We start from the raw sequence: 24,450 nt of genomic DNA, 5'->3' as shown, positions 1-24,450 counted from the left end.
AAGATAGACCGCTACTGCGGGGACCGGCAGTCTATTCGGACAAGTAAAGAGAGGCGAGAGCGTACAAGCCGCTACTCTGTAATTTGTCACTTCCTCTGAACTAGCTGCGCTGCACGGCTGATCGGCTCTTCTCTGCTCGATAAATATTTAACTGCCGTGGCCGTGGCGCGGGCAGGCTGCGGCTGCGCCGGCATCATTTTCTTATGACCGCCTATATTGTCATGTGCGCTTAATTGCAGACCTGCGCGAGTTGATCAGCTGGCGTCGTTGGCGACATTTTTTCCTTTTCGCGAATCGACGACACTGGCGCGTGCTCGTGTGAGGGGGATATATTCCACTGTATACGGGGGAGAGATGCATGCAGCGAGAGCCCATGAAAAATTCACAGGGGAGTTACATGCATTATACGGGAGCAGGACGACTACGCCTAGCAAGTTTGCCAGCGCTACTGCGCTCGCAACAAGTTTTCTCTCTCGCTCTCTCTCCCTAATAAAGACTTTTAATCGAAAGAGTTTGTACGAGCGAGCGAATTTCTCAAATATTCAGAGAAACTTGCTTGCCGGGCTTTTAATATAAAATGCCCCTTATTGCCGGCGCGTAAAACTTGCGCCTAACGAGAGAGCCCTCTTATACGTTCAATTGCCGAGCTGACGACGGGATGTATACTCAATATATATATATATATATATATATTGTGTGTGTGTGTGTGTGTGTGTGTGATATAATATATATCCGCTTCCGTCGTCTCCAATTCCCTTATTAGCCGCGCAAGCAGTCAATACCGTGAAATATGACGGGTAAACAGTAGGAAACAATTAGAGGCTGCTGCTACTGCGCTGCTCTGGAAAGTGCGATTGCGCCGGACCTCGGGAGTAGCAGCTCCGCTGTGTATGATGCATGCCGCTAATGGATATGAGGCTTCTCTCTCTCTCTCTCTCTCTCGTCTCTCACTCTCTCTCTCTCTCTCTCTCTCTCTCTCTCTCTCTCTCTCTCTCTCTCTCTCTCTCTCTCTCTCTCTCTCTCTCTTGTTGACCCTCTCGCTCTAGCCGAAGAAGACTGAGCTCGGAGCGAGAGAGAACGGGCGCAACGCCTGCTGAATTAAATATTACCATATAGACACACACACACACACACACACACACACACACACACACACACACACAGACACTGTTAGAACGCGAGGGAGAGAAATGCAAGCGTCCATGGCATTGGGCACTACTATTAACTGCCTTCAAATTGTCCGCCGCCCGCCCACCCGCCCGCGCGCTTCTATACTCTCTGTCCTGAATCTTTGACGAAGCTCCAGCAGTCACGAGAGTTGCTTCGTATACAGCTCCTCGAAGCCTCGCTCAAAATCAGAGAAAGTCCACGATACACACTAACTCGCTCACTCGTTGGAAATCGCGGATGGATTTATACGGAACCGCAAAAACCGAAATAGACCACGACTACCGCTGCTGCTGCTCATCCAGCTTTCATAAGCCGTCAAACGTCCATCTTTTAAAAGCCGCTCTCTCTCTCGCGCGCGCGCGATTTTTCTATTTTCGCTACTCGCGCTCGCGGATCCTGATGATATTGCCGCTGGGCTTGCAAACAAGCCGGCGGTGGCCGCGCGCGGTTTTTAAGCGTAAAACTAAGAAAGTATATCGTCGGAGGGCGAAGCTATTAGAGGGAGCGAGCTGCGGCCTTAAAAATTCATTTGAAAAGTCCGAAAACGCGGATCAGGCGAATGCATCGCGAGGCATGATAGGAACTTTCGAAATTAAGCAACTTTGCGTGTGTCTTTCCGCGGAGCTGCTGCTCTCTTAGCTGCGTCGCTCCTCTCTCTCTCTCTCTCTCTCTCTCTCTCTCTCTCTCTCTCTCTCTCTCTCTCTCTCTCTCTCTCGCATATTAGTAAAGTTGCGCGCCTACCCTTATATAGCATATCTCAACCCTTCGCATATTGCTCGCGCGAGTGCGCATATTATACATCGAGCCATTGGGAAAACAATCGCATCGTCTTTCTAACTCGTGGCTTTCTCTTTGTCTGTTGCAGGCCAAGCTGTTGGAGTCGTCCCACGCTTGGCTCGGAGCCTCCACCTCCAGTATAGCAGGTGAGTTTGTCTGTTTTATTACACACATGTATATTATACTTTATCTGATACGAGTGAATTTTCGTTTCCCCTTACATATCATTTCGCATACCTATACAATACATTTGACACGACCGTTGGGCCCTGACAAAAATAAAAAATAAAAGAAAAAGAAAAATAATCTCGAGTAAAAAAGAGCAGCACTGCGGGAAAGATACGAGAAAAGATGAGATAAAAGAAACAAAAAAGTTGCTAGGTCGATGTGTGCTGATTTTTAGCTGACTACTCGAGCCTGCTGAAGCTGAAGGCGCCGACGTGGACGCGGCAAGAGCTGCAGGAGGCCATCGAGGCCGTGGTCACGCAGAAGATGCGCTTCACCCAAGCCTCGAGCAAATACGGCATACCCAAGGGCACGCTCTACGACAACATCCTCGGCAAGTCCAAGCGGATGATGGTACTCGAGGAGGCGGGTCTCAAGCCGTCTGAGGAGACGGCCGTTCTCGAGTTCTGCTGCGATATCAGCGTCAGTCCTTACAATCGCAGGACGAAAAAGTCCCTGCAAGCCATCCTCGGCTTCGTCGAGAAGCTCAGGCGGCAGCGAGAGCCCAACTTCGCGTTCACCGGACTCTCGGGCTTCCGCTGGTGGTGGGCCTTCTGCAAGAAGCACGGCATCGTCTCGCTCTACTTCAACGACGAGAACGACAACGACCACTCGTCGGCCTCCAACTGAACTATAACATTACTCTATGAACAATATAAGCTTGTGACATTCCCATTTTTTGTACTTAAAGTATAACACGATTTGTACATACATATATTCGTCGCTCATCGATCGGCGATTGATTTTTCAATGCGTAATAATACACTCGTGATATCCCACACCCTAGGACTCGTATCGTCGATCGAGCTCGCCGATAGCCATTGTTCGCGGCGCGACGACTCTCGCGCGTATTCGAATAATAAAAACATTCCCTAGAAATCGCTGTGCAAACGCCGCGTACGTTTACAACTCGCGCCGCGAGCGTCTTTTTTTTCTCTTCTACACTATTATTATTATTATTCTCGCGCATCATTCCGATATTTCGCTTGAATACGCAAACGCGATTATTTTAAAGGCTGTACTCGCATTTCAAGTGTATAATAACCCGCAGCTTATACATATATAGTTAGAAAACGCCGCGGAGAGCGAGCTGCTCGTTGTGTATTATTAATTGAATTCGAAACTTGAATGTACTCATAAATTATTGATAGATTTCGATAAAGCTGTCCAACGACTGTTTACCTCGTATACACGTCAATTCCCGTGCCTTGTCAGACCCCCCCGGTCCTGATTTTCTCTGGCTCGCCGACCCTCTCCTCGATTCTCTTTCTCCCGCGAGTATTATATATACGTATATATAGGCTATATTACATTATTATATTCGCGCTGCAGCGGCCGAGCAAAAAGAACAAAAAAAAGTCGGCGAGCCAGTGTGCTGTGTGCCTTATTAAACAAAGATATTATAGCGCAATCTTGCAAAATGTACAGCTTTACATATAGACGTAGGTACGTAATTTAGTGAGTTAATTGCGCAAGAGTAGAAATGGAATTAAAGTCTTCTATCTCTATCTCTTTTTTCCTCCCGCGGCAGTGGAGGCCAGAGGCTGCCGCAATAAAGCTGTAGCAGCTCTCCGACGAGTCTCCTTCGGTTGGCCGTGTATGCGCGCGCGCAAGCGTCTTTTCCAATTAATTGTATTAATCGTGAAATTGGAGGAGGCCTAATTAGACTTAATAACTTAACCGTTAAATAATCGCTCGGGATCGAGGCCATCGGTGCTGTTTGCGCGCCCGCACTGCTGCTGCTCTCTTCTCCTCGAGCTTGTGTTCGATATAGCCCAGCTATGCGCCTTTACATTTATATATTGTATATACGTATACATACATCACATGCGCACACGTGTACGTGCACACAAAAAGCCGAGCTGACGATGCGCGCCTGTTGGGCTGCTGCATATAGATACCTATACATACGCGACGATGTGCGTACGCGTGAGTCTCTTCCGTCCCTCCTGCATTGATGTGTAATACGTCATCGAGTCCCCACATATGACTGGAAAACGCCTGCACACTATAAATACATATTGTATACCGTCACTATTAGTGTATTGCTGTGAGAGGAGAGGACGTTTTATCTATTTTTTTTACTTATATGATTTGTTATGCGATTGTTCGATTGAGGAGTCCGTCCTCGAGAAAGAGCTCGAGGCGGCGCGAGCGTTGTACATGATTATGCGAGCATTTATGTATAAACCTGAACAATGCCGTTACGCAAAACATGATGAAGAGAAGAAAAAAACAGATAACAATTAGCCTTTATTTATTTCCCCCCCCCCCCCGTCTTCCCCGCATGTGCACCTGAATCATTATCATTTTTTTGTTTTTCGCATTTTATTTTCGTCTTTTTATTTTCTTTTTCAGACTCCTTATGCCAGGCCAAGGTACCACTTTAGAAAATAAAGTAACGTTGCATATTACATACTCATTGCATTTTATATACATTGTAACCTAAACCAACCGATACGTACATTATCTCGAAGAGAATCCCTGGATAGTGATTTTTTTTCACATCCACGTTTTTCATGTGTATATATACACATGACGTTATTACGAGTAATACATTATACCCATATCCGATGTGTATATGATTATGACGATATTTATGCGATGCGACGGGCGAAAACGTGTAGGAAGTACTAATGTTTTTTCCCCGTATTTTGGGGGGTTGTTACAGCAGACAGCTATCAGTACCAACTGCAGTCGATGTGGCAGAAGTGCTGGAACACCAACCAGAGCCTGGTACACAATCTTCGCTTTCGAGAACGTGGCCCCTTGAAATCCTGGCGTCCCGAGACGATGGCGGAAGCGATATTTAGCGTGCTCAAGGAGGGTCTGTCGCTGAGCCAAGCTGCAAGGTATGCATTTGTTTTTCTCTTTCTCTTTCTCTCTCTCTCTCTCTCTCTCTCTCTCTCTCTCTCTCTCCCTCTCTCTCTCTCTCTCTTTACTTGCAAAATATACGAGCGAAGCTGCGCAGCGAAAAGTAACGCGCGATAATGCAGCGAATGAATAATGATGTTTTTTCTTTTTTCGTTTCAGGAAATACGATATTCCCTACCCTACGTTTGTACTTTACGCGAACCGAGTTCACAATATGCTCGGGCCGAGCGCCGACGGTGGAGCTGGTAAGTGTAATCGAAAACCGAGAAAGCCTCGTGTAAATAGCCAAAGGCGTATAATTATAACGACGGCGAGAGCTGGAAAAGAAATTAATCATACGCTTTTCGACTTACGCAATGGCTGTGATAAGAGTGACAATGACGATAACGATGATTTCGCAGATCTGCGGCCAAAGGGACGAGGGAGACCGCAGAGGATCCTGCTCGGTGTCTGGCCGGACGAGCACATCCGCGGCGTGATTCGCGCGGTGGTCTTCCGCGACGGGCACTCGCCTCACATCGTCAAGGAAGAGCCAGCCACCATGTATCCCGCCTTGGCAAATTACGGCGCCTGCAACGGACCCGAGGGAGCAGTCAGCCCCAGTGCGGCTGCCGCCGCGGTCGCCGCCGTCGCTCAAGGTACATATACATACGGCTCCGCCGGTATCTCCTCGAATCCCCGCATCCTTTAATATTCACCACCACTGCAGCGTATACAGAGGCGACGATCGACCATCATCACTAATGCCCCGCGTATTTTTCTTCTCCCTGCGGTGTTGCAGGTCTCAGACACCAGATGTGCAGTATGGTGGCAGCCGCGCACTCGCAGCAGCACGACATGCTCGCCACCAATCTCTCCACCAACCTCTCCTCCAGTCTCTCCTCCAATCTCCAGGCGGCCATGCAACAAGCCAGTCAGCAACAGCAGCAGCAGCAGCAACAACAACAACAACAGCAGCAACAACAGCAGCAGCAACAGCAGCAGCACCATCACCACCACCAACAGCAGCAGCAGTCGCATCATCATCACCACCACCAACAGCAGCAGCAGCAACACCACCATCACCATCAGCAGCAGCAGCAGCACCAACAGCACCATCACCACCACCCGCACAGCAACAACAGCGGTGGTAGCGGCAGCGCGGCCGCGAGTCTGATACCGGGCTCCGGCACGCCCGGCAACAGTAACAACGGCAACTCTCCGCTCAATCTGGGCCTGGCGAGTCCCGGCTCGGCTGGACCGCCCGAGAGCCCGATGGAATCGCCGTTGGCCAGTCCACTGGGCTCTCTCATGGACCCGTCGCACCTGCCGCCAAGCGTCGAGGTCGGCATCGGCGTCAGCGGCATGACCTACAAGCCCGCGCGCAGCTTCGTCAGCCCCAGGCCCGAGAACCTCTTCCAGGAGGACATCTCCGACCTGGTCAAGAGTTCGCATGCCGCCCTCAAAGAGAAGGACAAGATCGCCGTCAAACTCGAGCCGCTGTCCGACTCGCGCTGTGAATAGTAGAGCCGGTACGGGGGACAGCTCGCGCCGGAGCATCTTCCAGGACCGGCCGCAGCCGCCGCCGCCGACGCCGCCGCAACCTCCGCGCTCATGCTTCCCCCCGACGGACTCGACTATAGGAAATTAAGCCAAACGATGCCTGAGCGCCTATTCAACATTTAAAGATGCATACTATAAATACAACACAGAACATCGTACAGCGACACGCGCGCACAGACACACACATACACGCACACATCCAGTCATACGGTGACGTACGCTCAGGCAAAGTGTCGTTGAGTGCACACAGACACACGCACACTATGATATGCATGTATAGCATATATATGTATATATAGCTGTTTTATATATATATATATATATATATATATATATATATATATATATATATATATATATATATGCGAAAATATGGTACCGTTGCCGTACTCTGATTGTCGTACGCAGATTCATTAAAAGCGGATGCAGCCGCAGAGGAGCGTTCGACAAGTTGAAAGATGGAGGCTTACAATCAAAAAGAAAATAAATATAACTACAGGCGCTTAGAATATAATTATGCGCTACTTCCTTTTTTTTCTGTCGAGATACGGTAAGATCGCGATCGCACGACGATGACGACGACTGCAACAACGACGACACGACCACGACAACGACGAGCCTCTACTTAGCCTCGACTCGAGATACGCGTGTAACGGGCCAAAAAGAGGCGCGCAGAGCATTTAAACAAATCGAACAAGACGCAAGTGCTGCAGCTGATCCGGTCGCGATTCGCCGCCGTTGCGCGAGATATATTTCCAATTTTAGGTAGTCACAGTCCTTTCGTTTGGACAATGTACGAGTAGATGTCGCATATGTATGTAGAATTCGTCTTTGCTGGCTTTTTTCTAACCAGCAGGGCGTGAAAAGCAAGTGCAAGTACTACATAATTTATACCTAAATGCATAGACAGTACCATACGTTATAACGCCAAATGTATAATAGTTAGTAAGACAAAAAAGAAATAAGTAAAAAAAATACTACGCGACTCCGTTATAGAGGCCTGCTTCAGACAGGACTTTACACACACACACACAGCGCTGCAAGCCGTGAAAAGCGTGGTGGCGTGAGAGCGAAACACACGGACCGAAAATCCAAAGCCAGATCGAGCAACAGCTTTTTCACTTACGAGTCTAGTAATGCCGCGTCGAGTCGCTGTCCTGCTTTTCTCTCCTTATCTCTCTCAACCCACAATCTTCTCTATACTTTTATATTACCCACGCACCTCTTATTCTTTCTTTCAATTCTTGCTATTATTATTTTTTCTTTTTATCGTTATCATCGTCAATTCCCTACTCGATTCCGAACGCCTCGTAATGACGCGTTCACTTCCTTTCTTGCCAAGTATACCAGGAACAAAAAAGAACGGTGACTCGATGCTCCGTGGAAGCTTATTTTTGTGATTTTGTAGAAATGAAATGCGAAAGGAGCGTCCCACTGCTGAAGACGGTTAAAGGCACGGTAGCACGGATGAACGATACGATTTACATCGGCGTGCTACTAAATGTACAAAATTTCATATTATATTAATCGAAAAAATAAATAAATAAATAAATATTAAATAACAGATGAGACAAACAATATTTCTGTGGAAGAAATGAAGAAAGATTAAAGTACGCGTTATTAAGTATTGCCTTCCTGCCATATTTGGGGTATGCCAAGTATAAAAATTTTAAGGTTTAGGGCTTACAAATGACAAATTAAAGATTGAGTAAGCGTGCTTGTGGTGTGCAAGAGTCCGAATGAACGAAATCATGAATGGACCGAGTGGATGGGCAGAGTTCATGGTGGGATAATTGAAGAAGATGAAAGTGAAAAACACAAAAAAGACAGACATAATGTGCGATCAATACTAGAAGGCGTATGGGTGCTTCTTTTCGGAAAAGCGAACTATTTTTCAAAATTTTGTAAAGAAAATTGCGCGTGACTTTGCTAAAAAGAAGGGTGATAAAAAATTAATTTTTTTATTTTTTAGAAATCTTCAGATTAAAAAAAACGTACACAAAACACACGAGGCCTTTGCCCGATATATTCAGTAAATGAAGATATTTCACTGGAAAATGAGAGTAATTACATTTACGAGTTTAGGTCATTATCAAGCTTTGTATTTGTGTAAGGGGAAAATAAAAAAAACATTCAAAGTGGCCTTCGTGACTGTCGCTGAAGCGAAAAAAACCCTGGTTGTCGCGCTTTACGAGATTTTTTTATAACTGCTTGTTTTTGTGAATTCAAACATCTTTCTTCGATCACGCATAGCGAAAAGAGTGATAATCAACAAAGAATACGCGGCTCGGCATATAATGAATTGTGCGATGACGCCAATATAAATATCGAAATCACGACAAAAAAAAACCTCTCTTTGGTAGACAAATGATATTCTTGATAAAAAAAATTTTGCGCGACAAAATTTCAAGCAACAGAGAAGATTTTGGCGGTGAATTTAAGTATTTCATTGGATGATCAAAGTTAATCACTTTAAAAAACAAAAAGTACCTTTGGGGATTCTTTTTCGAATCTTTTTCGTTTTTATAATGTTGCTTATATTTTCCCCTAGAAAAAATGATGAAAATCGCAAAAAGTTAGACTTGAGAAAAAAATGCTAAAAGTATAACAAAGTGAGATTCTGGGACTGTCTTTTGAGCTCTTTAAAACGTATTTAGCCGTATACTTACTGTATATTTACTAACTATTTTTTACTTTGGAAAATTAAATTCACGAGAATACCTGTCTCTCGAAATTATACGATGTAAAGTTTAGGCATTAAATGTGTTCAAAAACAAAATGTTACATGAAACAAAATCTAGCGAGAAATTCGTTTTTAAGAAAACAAAAAAGGATTCCATGAGTGTGCAAATTAGAGGTGAAAACGAATCAACATGCACTACTGAAAGAAAGAAAGCGATAAAGAATGTTTAACGATGTATTGTATAAAAAGACGATGAGAAAAAAAGTAGAAAGTGCCTTCCTATCTAAAAAAAATTAAGAAAAGAGTCTCGTAGATCGTGACCACTTGTAAATGATAAAAATCAGTCGAAATTTTCGCATTAATGTGAATGCAATGAGATAGTAGGATGATATTTTGCAATTACGTTAAACAGAAAATAGTTTTCATGTAAAGTCAAAAATATTGCAGGAGTAATATTTTTAAAAAGTCTAGAGTTTCGGCATAAACAAGTTATAGCCAAGTTGTTTTGAATATCAAAATCTACACGTTTAACGTAATCGTAAAATAACGAATGAATCGAGTGAGTGAATGTCAGCAAAATGTCTCGTACGTTATAAATACGAAATGAGTAGTTTCGTAACGTATTTATACGGAACTTGAATGACCGACAAAATTTCAGTTTCGGATAAAAACACACCGGTAATACCCTGAATGGCATGTCTTTAAAATAAAGCAGGTTATTTTATTTCTTTGAGTGATAAATTTAAAAAGAAAAAAACAAAGAGTGAGCAAGAGGATGAAAGGGAAACAAAGTCAGAAAGTAAAAAGAAACGAACGCAAGAGTGGGAGAGAAAGAGAAAATGGACGCTTTTGAAGAGAAACAGTTTCGTTTTCACGTTTTTTTATATGATGATATCTGCGAACAGATGATGATAAAAAATAAACACCTATATATTACATACATAAATGTAAGTGAAAAGTATCTAATACGCTACTATATTGATAGAGAATACAAGAATTATATATATATATATATATATATATATAAATATATATAGAAGCTATATATATTATATAAATTGATATATAATAGGTATATTATGAAAAGAGGGATACTGCTGGGTACATGTACTAAAAAATGTTAGAAAATTGATTTTCTTTCGTCTTAGGAGCTTACGTACAAAAAAGAACTGATTTGGACTTAAGATCGCTATTTTTCGTGGTATGGGACACCAGCAGTGTGTAAAGAAAAGAAATAATCATGCCCAACGCTCAATAATGTTTACGTAGTTCATTCTTTTGGACAATGCGATAAATACAATTTGATATTGAAATCTAGGCGACTTTATAGTATTTCCGTTTTATCTTCACGTCGCAAATAGACACACAGATCTGATCTGAAGAAATTGAATGTATAGAACGAAACTGCTCACATTACTTATATTTTTTTTAGATCAAAGTTTTTTACTCATACGATAGTTCATAAAGTTATAAAGAGACTATTAAGTAAATTGTATTTAATGAAATTTTACGTTCAGAGAATGAATTATTTTCGTATTTTAGTTGAGAACAACAAAAACGTTGCAATGAAAGACTTTCGAATAAACGTTGAGTGTTTAATGTGAGTAAATGCAAAGAATCTATGTAAGGGAGAGCGTGTGTGAGAGAGAATGAGGTATACTTATCGAGCGAGAAAACGAAAAACTGCTAGTAAAAGTACTGATGCGTGCGTGTGCTTGGAGAAAAATAGCAGGATCTTTTGTGTGTGATTTGTAACAATTTCGACATTTGAAATGTAAGAATGCAATGTAAATCGTTACGATCTGATAATTAACATTACGCAATTTTCTTCAGTGTCCCTTTCTTTACTTTTTATACAGATTTTAAGAATATCTTTATTTTTTTGCAGTACGTTATCAAAGTCTATTGTGACGTAGGTAAAGTCGCGTTACTTCCTTGAACGTTCATAATCGCACATTCGCACGATTGCGTTCGACTACATTGTATACTATAAAATATACATTATGTAATGTAAATAGCGCGTTAATCATTGTGTTATAATTCGTTAGCGGAACATATTTATTATTTTATTATCACGGCAACGAGAAGGGCAAAATGCGACCTCTTCTCTTCTTTAAGCTTTATTACTCCAATGTAATTAAACTATTAGTTAAAGAATTAATTGTACAATTATTTATTTTTTGCGTTCCGCAAAATGCAGGAAGTCAGCTGCAGTTGCTGTTCCTTCCGGCGATCACGAAAAAAGTTATTCGGCACTACTTAAGACTGTTTTAAAGATAAGAAATCTGCAATAGTTGTGAACAGTTTTTTCAAGTATTTTTTAAGCCAAATAATTTTTTTCCTGTACATGAAAATACATCAATCATTACTAGACAAACAGGCGTAATTGTAAACATATGGGTTTTGCCGATTTTTTATTTCTTTGAGACCTTGTATCGAGCGATGAAAATAAGCGTTGTTTATTCTCTTGTAATACAAACAATAGTGTAAAATTGTCAATTATAAACAATGTCAGTCCAGAGACCCATATGGTTTTTCTTTCATTTATTCCTGTTTTCCGTTACTGTACATGATTCATTCTCGTTTTATTTTATATAAATATATATATAGTAATTTTCACAGACCGGCAAGAGAATACAAATCCTCTTTGTTTAGCTAGATCAATTTGTTATTTAATATTCGAACGCTCTTTAAGCGTCATTATGGTTTAGTAGTAAATACAAAATTAAAACGTACTTGGTTCTGTCGTATAGAACAATATAAGGAGGGTATAATTCAAAGCGAAATTGAGATCGAAAAGAAGAAAGACTTAAAAGTGAAATCAAGCAAAAGTTGGATATTTTATAGCAAAGTCGCCATCCGTTGATTCTTTTTATTTATTCTATCGAATAGCTCTTAAGGTGACGTTTTACTGAAAAAAAACTATACTATACCTATAAATACACCCATATTATATATAATACGGAGTAAGCGTACATTACCCTACCTACCGAGGAACAAACAGAATCACGCAATCATACATTTAAGTTGCTACTTGGCACGTATACCTAAGTAATATACTAACGTAAACAATATGCAATAATAAATATAAAAAAAATATATAATTCTGATGTTCATTTCTCATGATCATAACTTATCCTGTCCTGTCCTTGAAATGCAGTTTGTGGTTGAAAGGAGGCAACGGATAAAGATAGAGGGCAAACATGGCATAATATAATTTTGAGCGAAAGTTTATGGATTTATTCATTTATCGCACACAAGTCAATTATCATGATATGCTTTTGAAAATTCGTAATATTTAAAAAGAAGTTTCCTTGTCAATTAAAAGTTCATTCTGTAGAGAAAGTTAGTACCAGATTATTTTTTGTTTTTCAAAGTCAAACTAGTTCAGTTTTGTTTTATATATTGTAAGATTTAAAATAAAATTTATTGGAAGTCCAAGAGTTTTTATGTTATGAGTCTTGTTTCTATTTAAACTTTGGCAGTATTCGGTGAGTTCTGATGTATCTGAGCATTATTCATAGAAGCTATTTGTTCATGCGTTTGTTGTTGAGGAACTTGATTCTGAGTATTTTGCTGATTTTGACCAGTTGCTACTGGAATTTGTTGGTTGGACAAGTGTGCAGCATTAGCTGATGGTTGATTTTGTTGAACTTGTTGAGGAACTTGATTTATATTGTTTCCTGCAGGAGGTTGCTGATTCTGTTGTTGGAACTGCTGCTGAGGAACCTGATTAGTATTTTGTGCTACCGGAACCTGTTGAAATTGTTGTTGAGCTTGGAATTGATTTTGTCCGACTGGTATTTGTTGATTTTGTGGTGGATGGTTTTGTTGTTGTGGTATTTGCTGATTCGGATGGAATTGTTGCTGCTGCTGGGGTATCTGATTGGCAAATTGAGCTTGCTGATGAGGCACTTGTTGTTGATATTGACCTTGTTGAGGAGGCATCTGATTAAAGTGGCCTTGTTGCGGCTGCTGATTTATGTATTGACCTTGTTGGGGATGCTGTTGCTGCTGATTTTGAGGAATTTGATTATATTGAGCCTGCTCTTGATGCGGTACTTGGTTCGGATGTGGCGGGAACTGTAATTCATAGAGAAGTGGTAATTTTTGTTGTCTATTCTTATTCATTTTTATCTCAAACTTCTAAAACACTTTTAAAAGCTTCATACAAAATTCTTACAAATCACAAATGCACTACTTATCAAATAAATCTTACCTGCTGATGACCAGCCTGGGGGTGTCCGGCAGGATAATGTTCTTGTGACTGGCAAAAAATAATTTACAAGCGACTCGTTAATTACTCTAATTACTAAAAACACAATGCTTTGCTTGTACAGCAAGCAATAATTTTCAAACATGCAGACTTTACACAGAACACTAATTTAGAATAAAACGTCACTCAAATATTAGTATTTATACCATGCTTAGTGGCAAGAACAAATGATATATTTTATAACCCATCAACTTACCATTCCTCTGGCTATAGCTTGTTCAATTTCACGAGCCTTTTGCCTTTTGTATTCCTCATATTCTTGTTCGGAATAAATTTGCTGCTCATCAATTGGTTTCCACCCTGGGTCTTGTTCAAATTCAGCTTTTTTGGATTCATTTAAGAATTCTTCATAACTAAAAAAAATATCGTCAGCTATTTTTCTAGATTTGAGAACTTAATTAAATAATGTAAAAATCTATACCTTATGAGTCCATCTTTATTTAAATCAGCTTCTTTAATGACATGCTCTCGCATTCTTTCCATTTCTTCTGCTCTTTCAACAAGATCATCTTCTGGATGTCCTTCAGCATAGAGTTTATCAAGCTCTTTAATAAAAAGAGCTTTTAACTCATTCTGATCCCAAACACCATTTCCATCCAAATCTTGTAAACAAAAAGTACAATGTAAAATAAAAAATATTTTTAAAAATGTAAACCAAATCGATCAAATTATTTACCATGTAAAAAGAAGAAGGTCCTAGGATCGAATTGTTGTTCCATATGGTCTTGTTTTTCCCAGACTTCTTCTAACTGTTTTTTACTGCCAGGATGATGCAACTGCAAATTAACAAATGTCATTATAGAATATGCTGTTGTAATCATAGGTGTGATTGAATTTATTTTAATAATATTTACTGGTTCGTGTTCTTTGTGTTTTTTCTCCAAATCATGAATTTCATTTTCAAACTTCTTTGCTTCTTCTTCACTCAGAGCTGAAAAAAGAGTATAAAATTTAAAGTTCCACCAAGTGCTTAAATTTTCTTTGTTATAAAATTCTTTCATACTTTTCAGTTTTTCCTCTTGCTCAAACTTTTTGTGCATTTCATACTCTTTGAACTCCTCTCGTCGTTTTTTGTCAGCTTCATCTAAGTCTTTTGTCGTCTGTTGAATTACAATAGTACAGTAAATCGGTAAAGAAAAGCAAATTGAAATAAAGTTTTAGTAGTTACCTTAGCAATGAGTTTTTTTAAGTCATCTATCTCAAAGGTATGAGGGTTGTTGTGGTCCACATGCTCAGGAATTTTCAGATGGTGTCTATCAATACCATGCTCTAGTTCATATTGATTTATGGCTAAGTGTCTCAGTCTTTCAAGTTCGGTCCTTTTCAACTCATCTAATTTTGTTCTAACATTATGATTCACGTGTTCTAACTCATCAGCAATCTTTCCGCTCTAGAAAGATTATTCTTTACTAAGATATTTCTAAGAGGATTTCATAAAATTTAAGCAAATGACATACCAGAATATCATTTTCCTCAGCTTTTTCTAGCTTTGCACGAAAATCTGGATCGCTTTCCAGGGCTTGAACTACTTCTTTCAAATATCTGTGATATTCCATGACCCTCATAGGATCATTAGCCTGGAGAATGAGGTTATTTCATTAAAATCCTTATTAGTAGAGAATTTATATGAAATACGTACCAGTTCTTCCTTATCTTCAACTTCATTTTCTTCATCCTTTTTGTCCTTAGTAACAGGTGGAGCAACAGAATTTTGTATTACAAGAATTGAGACTAGCAGTATAAAAAGGTACTTCATTTTTCTGCAAAAGTAAATGTTCGCGTTAATAAGAATCGTTCAAGTATATAACACAGTCAAATCAAACGTATTGAAAGGTAACGATTAGATAAATAAAGCGCACGAGAATGAACAACGTATGCAAACGAATCACGATAAACAAACAGGTACGAGCGATATCGCGTTTAAAATTAAAAAATTGCGCACCGTTTACGATGCTCGTTACTATTGGAAAATCAATGTAGCGAAGGTGTGAAAGAAGTTAGTTCGACAATCTGTTTGAAAGTTTGTTATAAGTATGCTGTTTATCAGTGAGTAATGCAAATACACGAGAGCGTATTGAGAAAAGCCACGTTACCAGGAAAAAGTGTCGGATGAGTTATATTTGTAGAGCAACTGCAATAATAGCAGGTACATACTTACACTGTAGAAACGTTACAGAGTCTGCTTCAAAGAATACGTATCCCCTCGTTGGTGTTCGTTGCCGGAGTCCTGCGCTCGGACTGTGAATGAGTAGCCACGAGGTATATTGTCTGTCCCATACGTATATCGCAATCACTCTACATGAGGAAAGAACAGTACTAATTCCGTGTATTTCTGAGGTGTGTGAGAGAGTATTCTTGTGTACACTTCGTACGTCACTCGTTCGCGCAGTTCCGTCGGTGTCAATCTCTCCCGCGAACGACCCTGGAATTGTCTACTTTTCGAGAATGGAAACTTCCAGCGATTTCAAGCGGTTATCGTTCTTCTTTTACCATGCGATAATAAATCTCCCCGTCTCTCCTTTGCCGCGAGGCCTGCAGGTGGCGCCTCGGTGTCTGGAATTCGAATAGTGCGCGCCAAGCGCATTTGTTTGCTATAAAATATACGTATATACGGAAAAGGTGATTCTATTTTTAGATTTTATTTAATGTCACCGCTATTTTGACAAAGATCTGTTTAAATTAATTCCGTCGCAACAGCCGAATCGTGTACGCGCGAATAGGAAACGTGACTTGGTGCGCGATTTCGAAATGCCGCGTAGTAATCTAAATTTACAATGCCCACGCGTATGGGAGTTTTCTCGGAGCTCGCATAATGTCAACAAAACTCGCATATAACTCGACGATTTTAAGAAATCCATCGAAATTGGTTTTCTATAATTGTCCGAGGAAGGAACGTCAATGATGGCCGTGCAGACTCGAGAGTCACTCTGCAGTAATGACGTTCGAATCCTGCGAAGGGCCGCATTCGGCCGAGATGAGTCATTAGCCGCTCGTCCGGCAGCTACCTGTGCCGCATCAGCTCTGGATACCTATATTGAGCTGTTCCTTTCGGGAGGTCCCGGCCCCTCTCCGCGTCGACAAGTGTATGCCCTCGCTATCTCGTCGTCCCATCTCATCAGGCTCGCAGAGGGCTTCGCTGCTGCACTTTATTTACCATCACAATTTTTTCCCCCGAGAAATGAGAACAATATCGCAAGGTAATAGCAAGCGCGCGCGTGGACGAAAGGAGGCTTTTCGGCATTTCAGCTCCTTCTTATTCTTCTTTTTTCAAGAATAAGGAGCGGAAACGTCTAAATGCTTAATCGGCGTTGATTACAGCCAGTAGGAGGTAAATTAGTAGTTGGCCGGTTGTGCGGAGAGCGGCGCGTGTGTTTTTTCATCCAATTTGAGTGGCAACGACGAGTCATTGTTGGAAAATTGGCGAAAATGAGCAAAAGGAGAGGTAAATACAGCCGAGCAGTAGTAGGAGTGCAGAGGAGCGAGTTGCGCGCCTACCGCCGCCGCAACAGCAGCAGCAGCAGCCGCCGAGAGTAAGAGGTAAAAGGTATAGGTAAGGTAAAAAGAGAAAAAAATTCGAAAACCAGTCTCTCTCTGTCCCTGTCTGGTAGCGAGCGAGGTAGCGACCACCACCAGCGCTGCCATAGCCGCCGCCGCTGCCGCCACTGCTGTTTCCTTCTCCTCCTTCTCTTCTCCTCTCGACTTGGCTTTTCCTGCTGATGCTGCTGCTGCTCTCGCCTCTTCCTTAATTCAGTCGAACAAGCGCCGTCCTAGCAGAGAGAGCCGCTCTCTTCCTCTCGCTAGCGCCAAAGCTCTCTTCGCCATGCCACAGGCGCCTCGCGTTCGCACAACCGATCTTTCTACTCGGGAGTGTCCCTCTATTAAGCAACAGCGTGGATAAACTTGTTACTCGGCTGTGTGATATATTCCCTCTCTCTTTATCTCGCTCTCAGACACAGCAGTATACGATATAGAGTGATCCTGTGCCGCTGCTGCCGCCGAGTGTCGCTGGAGATCGGCGATCGGTAGAGGGAGAGAAGAGACATCAACTACGCCTCGCAATCGATCGTCGACAGGTGCGTACAAACACACACACACACACACACACACACACACACACACGCGCGCGCGCGCGCGCGCGGTTTATTTGTCTTTGCACGTGTTTCGCAACAGAGCTAGACGATAATATGCGCCGATACCGAGTAGTCTCCTGCAGGTCTCAGGTGAATCGTTCGAGATCCTCGAAACGCACGCGAATCGAATATTAACAAAGTTTAACTGTGTTTTAGGACGACTGGAGAAGGCCGATCTTATAATATAAGTGGATAGTCCGGCCACGAGCAAGATGGCCAGGCTCGCCTCGAGCGGTATCGTCCAGTGCCTGGGCCTCGCCGCGCTTTCGCTGCTCATGACTGCGAGCTGGAGCTACGGCTGCAATGAGGCCATCTGCGCGAGCGTGGTGAGCAAGTGCATGCTAACCCAGAGCTGCAAGTGCGACCTCGTCACCTGCACCTGCTGCAAGGAATGTTTCTCCTGTCTCTCATACCTCTACGACGAGTGCTGCTCCTGCGTTGGTGAGTTGTTCTCGCTACAGTGTATACATATATAGGTTTACACATTCCAACATCGCTATAATATCGCCACTCTCTTTATCTCGTAGATCTCTGCCCGAAACCCAACGTCACGGACAACCCGCTGAGCAAAAAGTCCCACGTCGAGGACTTTAACGAGCCTGTGCCCGGCCTCTTCCAGGCCCTCACGGCCGAGCCCGACCCTCACGAGCGATGGCTCACCTTCAGCTATCCCGTCGACTTCAACGTCACCTTCTTCTCTCCCAAACCTGAAAAAGAGATAAAGTATCGAAGTAAGTATATAAGTGCAAAAATATAATAATAATGCAGTTGATAATTATCGTGCGGTATTATGCATACTAAGATTCGCAACTTTTTGCAGTTTCGGAGGGGCCGGACGACGAGAAGAACCATCCGCTTAAGCCCAACGTCATGACGGTCAACTGTACGGTAGCCTACATGGCGCAGTGCAACTCTTGGAACAAGTGCAAGCAATCGTGCCAGAGTATGGGCGCCTCTAGCTACCGATGGTTCCATGACGGCTGCTGCGAGTGCGTTGGAGACACGTGCATAAACTACGGCATCAACGAGTCCAGGTGTCTGCACTGCCCGCTTGATAAGGAGGACGACCTTAAGGACCAGTACGACGACTACGGGCAAGACGACGACGAGCTCATCGAGGACCAAATCGATTGATCCACGTGCTCACAGTTCTGATCTACTTTTCTCTCTTCTTTACATGCATTCTTAATTGTACAATTTCCACTGTGAATCCGACACTTGTTTTTCCGACGCCGGCAAAGATTTTTTTTCTAGTCACCACTGATGGAGCACAAATTTTTACCCCGAACTCTGCTGGATTTCGCCTTATAATGCAGCACGTGCATTAGATTTTATCCTCAAACATTTGTATTTGTCCAAGATGTATTTCTTTTTTAATTTATAACAAGGAGATTGTGCATGTCTGTCATAGTCTTAGTAAGTTAATTCGACGTAATTTAGTTGTTATCTTTAAGAAGTACTCTTAAGTTTGTTTTACAAGTAGATCAAAGTACTTTGTAATACTTATTATATAATTTACACGATTGTCATCACTGTATTGTGCCATACGGATCAACAAATTGTACATAGAAATTTATTGCCATGCGACATCAAATTCTTCGTTTTATCTACCAAGACAGACGACGCAAGGATAATAATTTTTAATTTTTTATTCAGACATTTTTTGTATATGAAAACATAAACGTACATTAAACGCTATACTCATGTATATTCACCATTATTGTAATGTCTATTCACTGTCTTTCATACGGATTGCTCTATTAGAAGTTTTGGCAGTTGGGCAGATTTTACATCTAAATTGTAGGAAATTCAACAACTAATTCGAAAAGGGCTTTTCAAACGATAGCGGGGTACAGATAGATATCCTATACTTTTATATATTTATGAGAATGAAAACAGCTTAGGCGTAGGTCCTATCGTTATACAATATATCAACAAATGAATTTCTTCGAAATTGTGCCTTCTCAGCTGAGCATATACTTTCGCGCGCGAGTGTCAGGAACTTTTTGTTTACAAAAAGCTTTCCAACATTTGGCTACACTATAATAGCGGCTTTGGTGTTATTTATAGTCTTGAAGATGGGATCGCCGGGTTTTTGACTTTGTTCGATTAAATCGTAGAGTCATCCGGAATCTCGCTGCTCTCCGGCAATTTTATGAAAGACAAATCGCTGCCGCTCCACATGGAGTATAAATTCGATCTAACCGATTCCTGGAAGCAACGTAATTTACGTTCAGGGTTTTCGAATCGTTTCGTGAGAAAAGAGCGGAATATCATGCTTACCCCAGCGGTGGCTGCGCTTTCAGAGCCCGATCGACTGTGCGCGGATAGACAAGAGTCTGTGGACGAGCTGTTTTTGCGCGACGAAAGTAGATCCACTACACCTGAAAGAATATTTATCAGCGCATTTATATTATGCAGGCAACAAATGCATCTTTATTCAAATTATAATTGTACTTGCATACCAGGATCAGATTCTCTGTGGCAGCTGTAATCGCTGTGATGCGAGTGAATGCTGTCCTTGCTGTCGCCGTGTGCGCTACCGCTGCCCCCGCTATGTTCCGAGTCTCTGTGTTCTCCACTGTGAACGCTGTGGTCACTGTCGCGATGCCCTGTGCGTTAACAAGAATTCGTATAAAAATGTAAAACCATCATAATATTTAAACTTTTTTTGTACCAGAATGGTCCGAGTGATCGCTGGAGTGCGAGTCGTGGGGCCAGCACTTGGAGGAGTGGACACTTCTGGAATCCGGCCAAATGGCAGAAGACTCGTAACCAATGGTCTCGTAGCTGCAAGTCGTTAACGTTAGACCAGGCACGTGATGAGCTCCGTAGGACGACTGTTGGCTCGAGAATTTAACACCTGCGCGATGGCAAACAGTAACAGCTATTAGGAACGAACGGATTCTCAGGCGCATCAACGTCACACCAACCTGGTTTGCAGGAGAGCAGCTGTATCGCCTCTCGCAGGCCGTCTTGACTGGTCATGGTCGACTTCCAGAGCGAGTCCGGGGTGGTGGATCGGCTGCGATCCTGAACCGGCACCCGCAGTCGTCTGACCTCTTGCCTGGGCCACTCCGTCACGTGCCGGCAGTCCCAGGGCATCGACCACCTGCGCAGCGTCTGCTCGGCAGATTCGCTGGACATGTCGGCCGCCGCGGTTTCCGACCATCTTCTCTGGACCTGCAGAGGAAAGAGGGAGTAGGGCAGAGGGGACCTGTGGCTGCTGTGCTGTGAGGGCTGTTGCGTCGAGGAGGCGGAGGAGACCCCCGTCGGCGGTGGCGAGCTGTAGAGTCGCTCGAAGCACTGCTGCAGCGCGGCTATGTCGCACTCGCTGCCGTCCTGCGAGCAGGAGCACTCGGCCATGCTGCCTGCAAGTTATTTATATTTACATTAGAGAAGTCGATCGACCTTGGCATAAGAGGACAGCGCAGCTATGCAATGGCACATAACTCACCCAAACATTTGCAACACGCGACGCAAAACTGGTATTGGAGATTTATGAAGGTCAACAGATTGTCACGAAGGATGTCCTGTAAATCAGTCGCGATTAGACTTTGAGATTTTAGCGCGACGAGTGGGTCGATTATACTCACGTGCTTCTCAACGCGGCTGTTGTCGAGGACCTCGTAGTCCTTCATGGCTGCAACGACGTGCTTCTTGACCGTGTGGCTAGCCACATTCGTCGCTCGGGTCAGCTCCTCCCAACCGGCGAGACATTGGCCGGTCAGCTTGCACTGGGCCACGCTCTCGTGAACCGATAGGAGTGCCTGCAGCGAGAGCGCCAGTTTCGTCCCAGCCGAGCAGAGTCCGTTCAGCATCTTTTTTTTTATACGAACAATTATTATAATTGTCTAACAATCTCCGATAAAATAATACAGTGATCATACATACCTGGAGATATGTGAGCCAGCTAGCAAGGCATTCGTTAACGTCCATCTGACTGTGAGAAATTTGATTGTCACCCGCAGATTTCTGACTGCCCCCGGGTTCAGCCATGTCTAACGCTTCGCTTTTGGCTACTTGTTGCGGTTCTACAGTTCAACGCTGCGAGAAGCGTATCAAAACATTTTAGCAAGTTCTCGTCTTATCCGATACTTATAGGCAAAAAGAGAAAAAAGAAATGGACTAACCGGGCTATCGGAAGACGATGCACTGCCATCGTCGTGCCCCAGAGCCGGCGGTGGCTCAAGGAGATGGCGTCGGCGACGGCGTCGTCGTCTCGCTCCTTGCTGCATCCCGCCAGTATAGCTACAGCTGCATCGTCTGCGCGAGTCCCTCAGCAGTCGTCTCCCTCATAGGAGCTTGTCGAGCGACGATAGCGGCTACTACTGTTCCAGTATCGACGCGACAATAACATCGCGCCGCGAAACAGCCACAACTCCCGCTATCTCTATGCAACGTACGTGTATAGAGGATGTATGCACACAAGCGCGAGGACCGACTCCGACTGATGAGCCCAGGGGCCTTATTGTCTAAGCGTGTCGTGTGAGACAGTCAAACCAGCGACACAGACCAGTGTGTCGTCCTGTCACGACACATGATGATAAAACAGATACCAATGCGCATGCGCAACGCGATGTTTTTAGCATTGATAGTACGTTTTTGGGCGGATTTACATAAACCTCGACGAGTTTAAGGAAATGTGACAATTGAGAAAACAATAATCGTCTCATATCCCCTATCTCACAGAATTTTTATTAGAGATTTTGTGTTGGCTCGTAGACACACGCACTACGACTATGACTATAGCGCACTCGTATCTCGTGACATGAATGGCGACTCATACATTTAATTTAAATTCGAAGGTGACATGCTATTCCCCATATGTGAATTAATCAATTTAATTTATTTAATTAATTTAATTTAATATTAATCGAAATGCTTAACTAATTTTTTATGATAAAAAAAATCTACTACATTCCACAATATACGATGCCAGAACACAAGTTTTATTTATAAAAAGAATAAAATAAATTGTTACAATCTACATAAAATGCTGTGTAATAATATGGTTTCTTTCTGCAATTCCTGCTGCATATTCTGCTGCTTCTCCTCTTCCTCTCCTATTAACATCATCACGAAGCTCTGCAGGCTGAAAATTATGATCATTTTCATCTAAAATGCTGAAAAAAATGAATGAATAAATATTTGAACATGCCAATCGCTTATTTGTTTTTTATAAAAAAATATTGTAATGATATTTATACATACCCTTGTCTTCTTCGAAAATTGTGCAAAACAGCACAAGCATGAATAATATTTACTACTGCTTCTGGAGAATAATGCAATTTTCTACTTCGATTAATAACTAACCACACATTGGTAAGTATTCCAATAGTACGCTCCACAATGCATCGAGTCCTTACATGCTCTAATGTATATACATGAGCTGGAGATCCTTCTGCTGCATTGAGATCCGGTGTTAATAATACCCGAGAAGGAGTGTAGCCACTATCTCCTAGAACAGAATTTAATTTACAATCGAATTAAAAATAATCAGACAACAGTATATAAATGAGAATGGATTACCTATTATATAGTAACGATTAGGAAAATTTTCATCTGCCCGTAGATCTTCCATGTATTCTTTAGCTTCTGAAAATTGCCAGACGAACCGGTCGTTATTACTTCCAGGACATACTCGAATATTGAGGATGTTATAGTCGGAGTCTACAATCTAAAATAGAATATTATATTAAAATAGGATATTATGTTAATAATTTTTGTAGATGTATGACAAAGTATATGTTATACATACTATTTGTACATTCATGGAAGTTCCTACACGATAGTTAAAAAATGCTTCTTCGTTTATTGTTGGCCTATAAAACGTCACCATAAAACCATCAACAGCCCCAATAATACCAGGAATCCTAGTAGTCCTTTGAAAGCTGTAAAAAAATATTGAAAATAAATATTCAAATGTATTTAATTTTTTCAGAAATGCAAGAGAGATCTGTTACCGGTTTGAATTATGTTCTCTTTGCCCTTCTGTTCCAGGAAAGCGTATAAAGTCATCTGCTAAATGATTAATAGTATCAATGACTCGAGCAATGCATTGACTAGCTGTACTCTGGCTTACAGGATGTACAAAATCTTGTGCGAAACCTTTTTGTAGACCTCCTTCGGCCAAAAATCTTAAAGTAATTAATACTGAAAGATGTGTAGGGATTGCAGTACTCCTCTCTCTGATTAGTCTGTTCTCAACCAACCCAATCAGTCGCATCACTACATGTGGAGGCATTCTAAAAAATATTTAATTAATATAGTTCATGTAAAAAATAGCTTTGTATTTTAATGAGTAAATAGAAACATATTTTACCTGTAATATCTTCTAAAGAATTCGGCAGGTAAAGTAAAAGGATTTGATACATCTCGAAGTTGTTGTCTTTCTAGTCGAAGCTGATGAAATCTGTTCAGCCTTTGAACTCGTTCTTCTTGTTCTGCATTGAATATATCCAGAAGAAATGCATCTATTTCAGCCATTGAAAAATATGAAAGGTACGTTAGTACCTATTTGTACACAAAGACTTTAACTTGTCTTTCCCTATTGAATTGAATTTTTTAATTAATACTCGGGTTTCTAAAGTGCAAAATTTTACAATCAAAGCAACTGAACATGAAAGAAGTTAAGAAGATTTTGAAAAGGTAGGTAGGCTATATCAAATCTATCGTGTTGCACTGTTCGATCAGCTGCGCCAGCTATGTGTAAACAAGCCCTACCGCGCATGCGCTCCCTTTCGTAGAGGACGCTCTGCCCGTATATGCTG

At 42.1% G+C, this 24,450-nt stretch overlaps 5 protein-coding genes across 14 annotated transcripts in view; 2 read left to right on the top strand and 3 right to left on the bottom strand.

The window, feature by feature from the left end:
- The window catches only part of LOC100124164 (protein bric-a-brac 1), a 103,746-nt gene extending 91,371 nt beyond the window's left edge, over positions 1-12,375 (top strand). The window contains exons 2-6 of one of the 3 annotated variants that reach the window (XM_031932087.2): positions 2,036-2,093; positions 4,847-5,024; positions 5,206-5,291; positions 5,448-5,684; positions 5,828-12,375. In XM_031932087.2, the coding sequence (XP_031787947.1) occupies positions 2,036-2,093; positions 4,847-5,024; positions 5,206-5,291; positions 5,448-5,684; positions 5,828-6,549 (1,281 nt within the window). In that variant the 3' untranslated portion in view covers positions 6,550-12,375. Of the gene's footprint in view, positions 1-2,035; positions 2,094-2,350; positions 4,419-4,843; positions 5,025-5,205; positions 5,292-5,447; positions 5,685-5,827 lie in introns of those variants that run through there. The other 2 variants (XM_031932086.1, XM_031932088.2) reach the window with 2 other exon arrangements.
- A 107-nt stretch (positions 12,376-12,482) lies between these two features.
- Positions 12,483-17,416, bottom strand: LOC100115765 (nucleobindin-2). 5 transcript variants are annotated; one of them, XM_008212499.4, is made up of 12 exons: positions 17,129-17,416; positions 15,706-16,100; positions 15,187-15,307; positions 15,005-15,124; positions 14,716-14,937; positions 14,551-14,647; positions 14,402-14,478; positions 14,224-14,323; positions 13,969-14,149; positions 13,744-13,900; positions 13,491-13,538; positions 12,483-13,354 (listed from the first exon to the last, which is right to left on the bottom strand). In XM_008212499.4, the coding sequence occupies exons 3-12, from the start codon at positions 15,301-15,303 to the stop codon at positions 12,743-12,745; spliced, it is 1,731 nt and encodes a 576-aa protein (XP_008210721.1). In that variant the 5' UTR covers positions 15,304-15,307; positions 15,706-16,100; positions 17,129-17,416; the 3' UTR covers positions 12,483-12,742. The 5 variants fall into 5 exon arrangements, with proteins under 5 accessions (XP_008210721.1, XP_016844100.1, XP_016844101.1 ...); XM_016988611.3 differs by having other exon boundaries at positions 12,486-13,354; positions 15,702-16,100; positions 17,129-17,237; XM_016988612.2 differs by lacking the exons at positions 15,706-16,100; positions 17,129-17,416 and adding an exon at positions 15,490-15,606 and having other exon boundaries at positions 12,486-13,354.
- On the top strand, positions 16,895-19,397 carry LOC100115726 (twisted gastrulation protein homolog 1-A). Of its 4 annotated transcripts, none has more exons than XM_032601055.1 (4): positions 16,895-17,097; positions 17,834-18,118; positions 18,205-18,408; positions 18,498-19,397. In XM_032601055.1, the coding sequence occupies exons 2-4, from the start codon at positions 17,890-17,892 to the stop codon at positions 18,809-18,811; spliced, it is 747 nt and encodes a 248-aa protein (XP_032456946.1). In that variant the 5' UTR covers positions 16,895-17,097; positions 17,834-17,889; the 3' UTR covers positions 18,812-19,397. The 4 variants fall into 4 exon arrangements, with proteins under 4 accessions (XP_032456946.1, XP_008210719.1, XP_001600362.1 ...); XM_008212497.4 differs by lacking the exon at positions 16,895-17,097 and adding an exon at positions 17,149-17,620; XM_001600312.4 differs by lacking the exon at positions 16,895-17,097 and adding an exon at positions 17,648-17,767.
- On the bottom strand, positions 19,312-24,380 carry LOC100115679. The gene is made up of 15 exons (XM_008212496.4): positions 24,003-24,380; positions 23,763-23,925; positions 23,644-23,698; positions 23,439-23,571; positions 23,210-23,357; positions 22,892-23,138; positions 21,811-22,803; positions 21,572-21,724; positions 21,274-21,498; positions 21,135-21,210; positions 20,611-21,048; positions 20,355-20,540; positions 20,143-20,289; positions 19,961-20,061; positions 19,312-19,888 (listed from the first exon to the last, which is right to left on the bottom strand). The coding sequence occupies exons 8-15, from the start codon at positions 21,674-21,676 to the stop codon at positions 19,787-19,789; spliced, it is 1,380 nt and encodes a 459-aa protein (XP_008210718.1). The 5' UTR covers positions 21,677-21,724; positions 21,811-22,803; positions 22,892-23,138; positions 23,210-23,357; positions 23,439-23,571; positions 23,644-23,698; positions 23,763-23,925; positions 24,003-24,380; the 3' UTR covers positions 19,312-19,786.
- LOC100115661 (putative nuclease HARBI1) lies at positions 22,658-24,166 on the bottom strand. Its single transcript, XM_032600212.1, has 7 exons — positions 24,003-24,166; positions 23,893-23,925; positions 23,644-23,817; positions 23,439-23,571; positions 23,210-23,357; positions 22,994-23,138; positions 22,658-22,772 (listed from the first exon to the last, which is right to left on the bottom strand). The coding sequence occupies exons 1-7, from the start codon at positions 24,164-24,166 to the stop codon at positions 22,658-22,660; spliced, it is 912 nt and encodes a 303-aa protein (XP_032456103.1).
- Positions 24,381-24,450: the final 70 nt, after the last annotated feature.

This window comes from Nasonia vitripennis, chromosome 5 (genome assembly GCF_009193385.2).
Source record: "Nasonia vitripennis strain AsymCx chromosome 5, Nvit_psr_1.1, whole genome shotgun sequence".
Classification (NCBI taxonomy): domain Eukaryota; kingdom Metazoa; phylum Arthropoda; class Insecta; order Hymenoptera; family Pteromalidae; genus Nasonia; species Nasonia vitripennis.
This window is presented reverse-complemented; position numbering and strand designations above follow the sequence as displayed.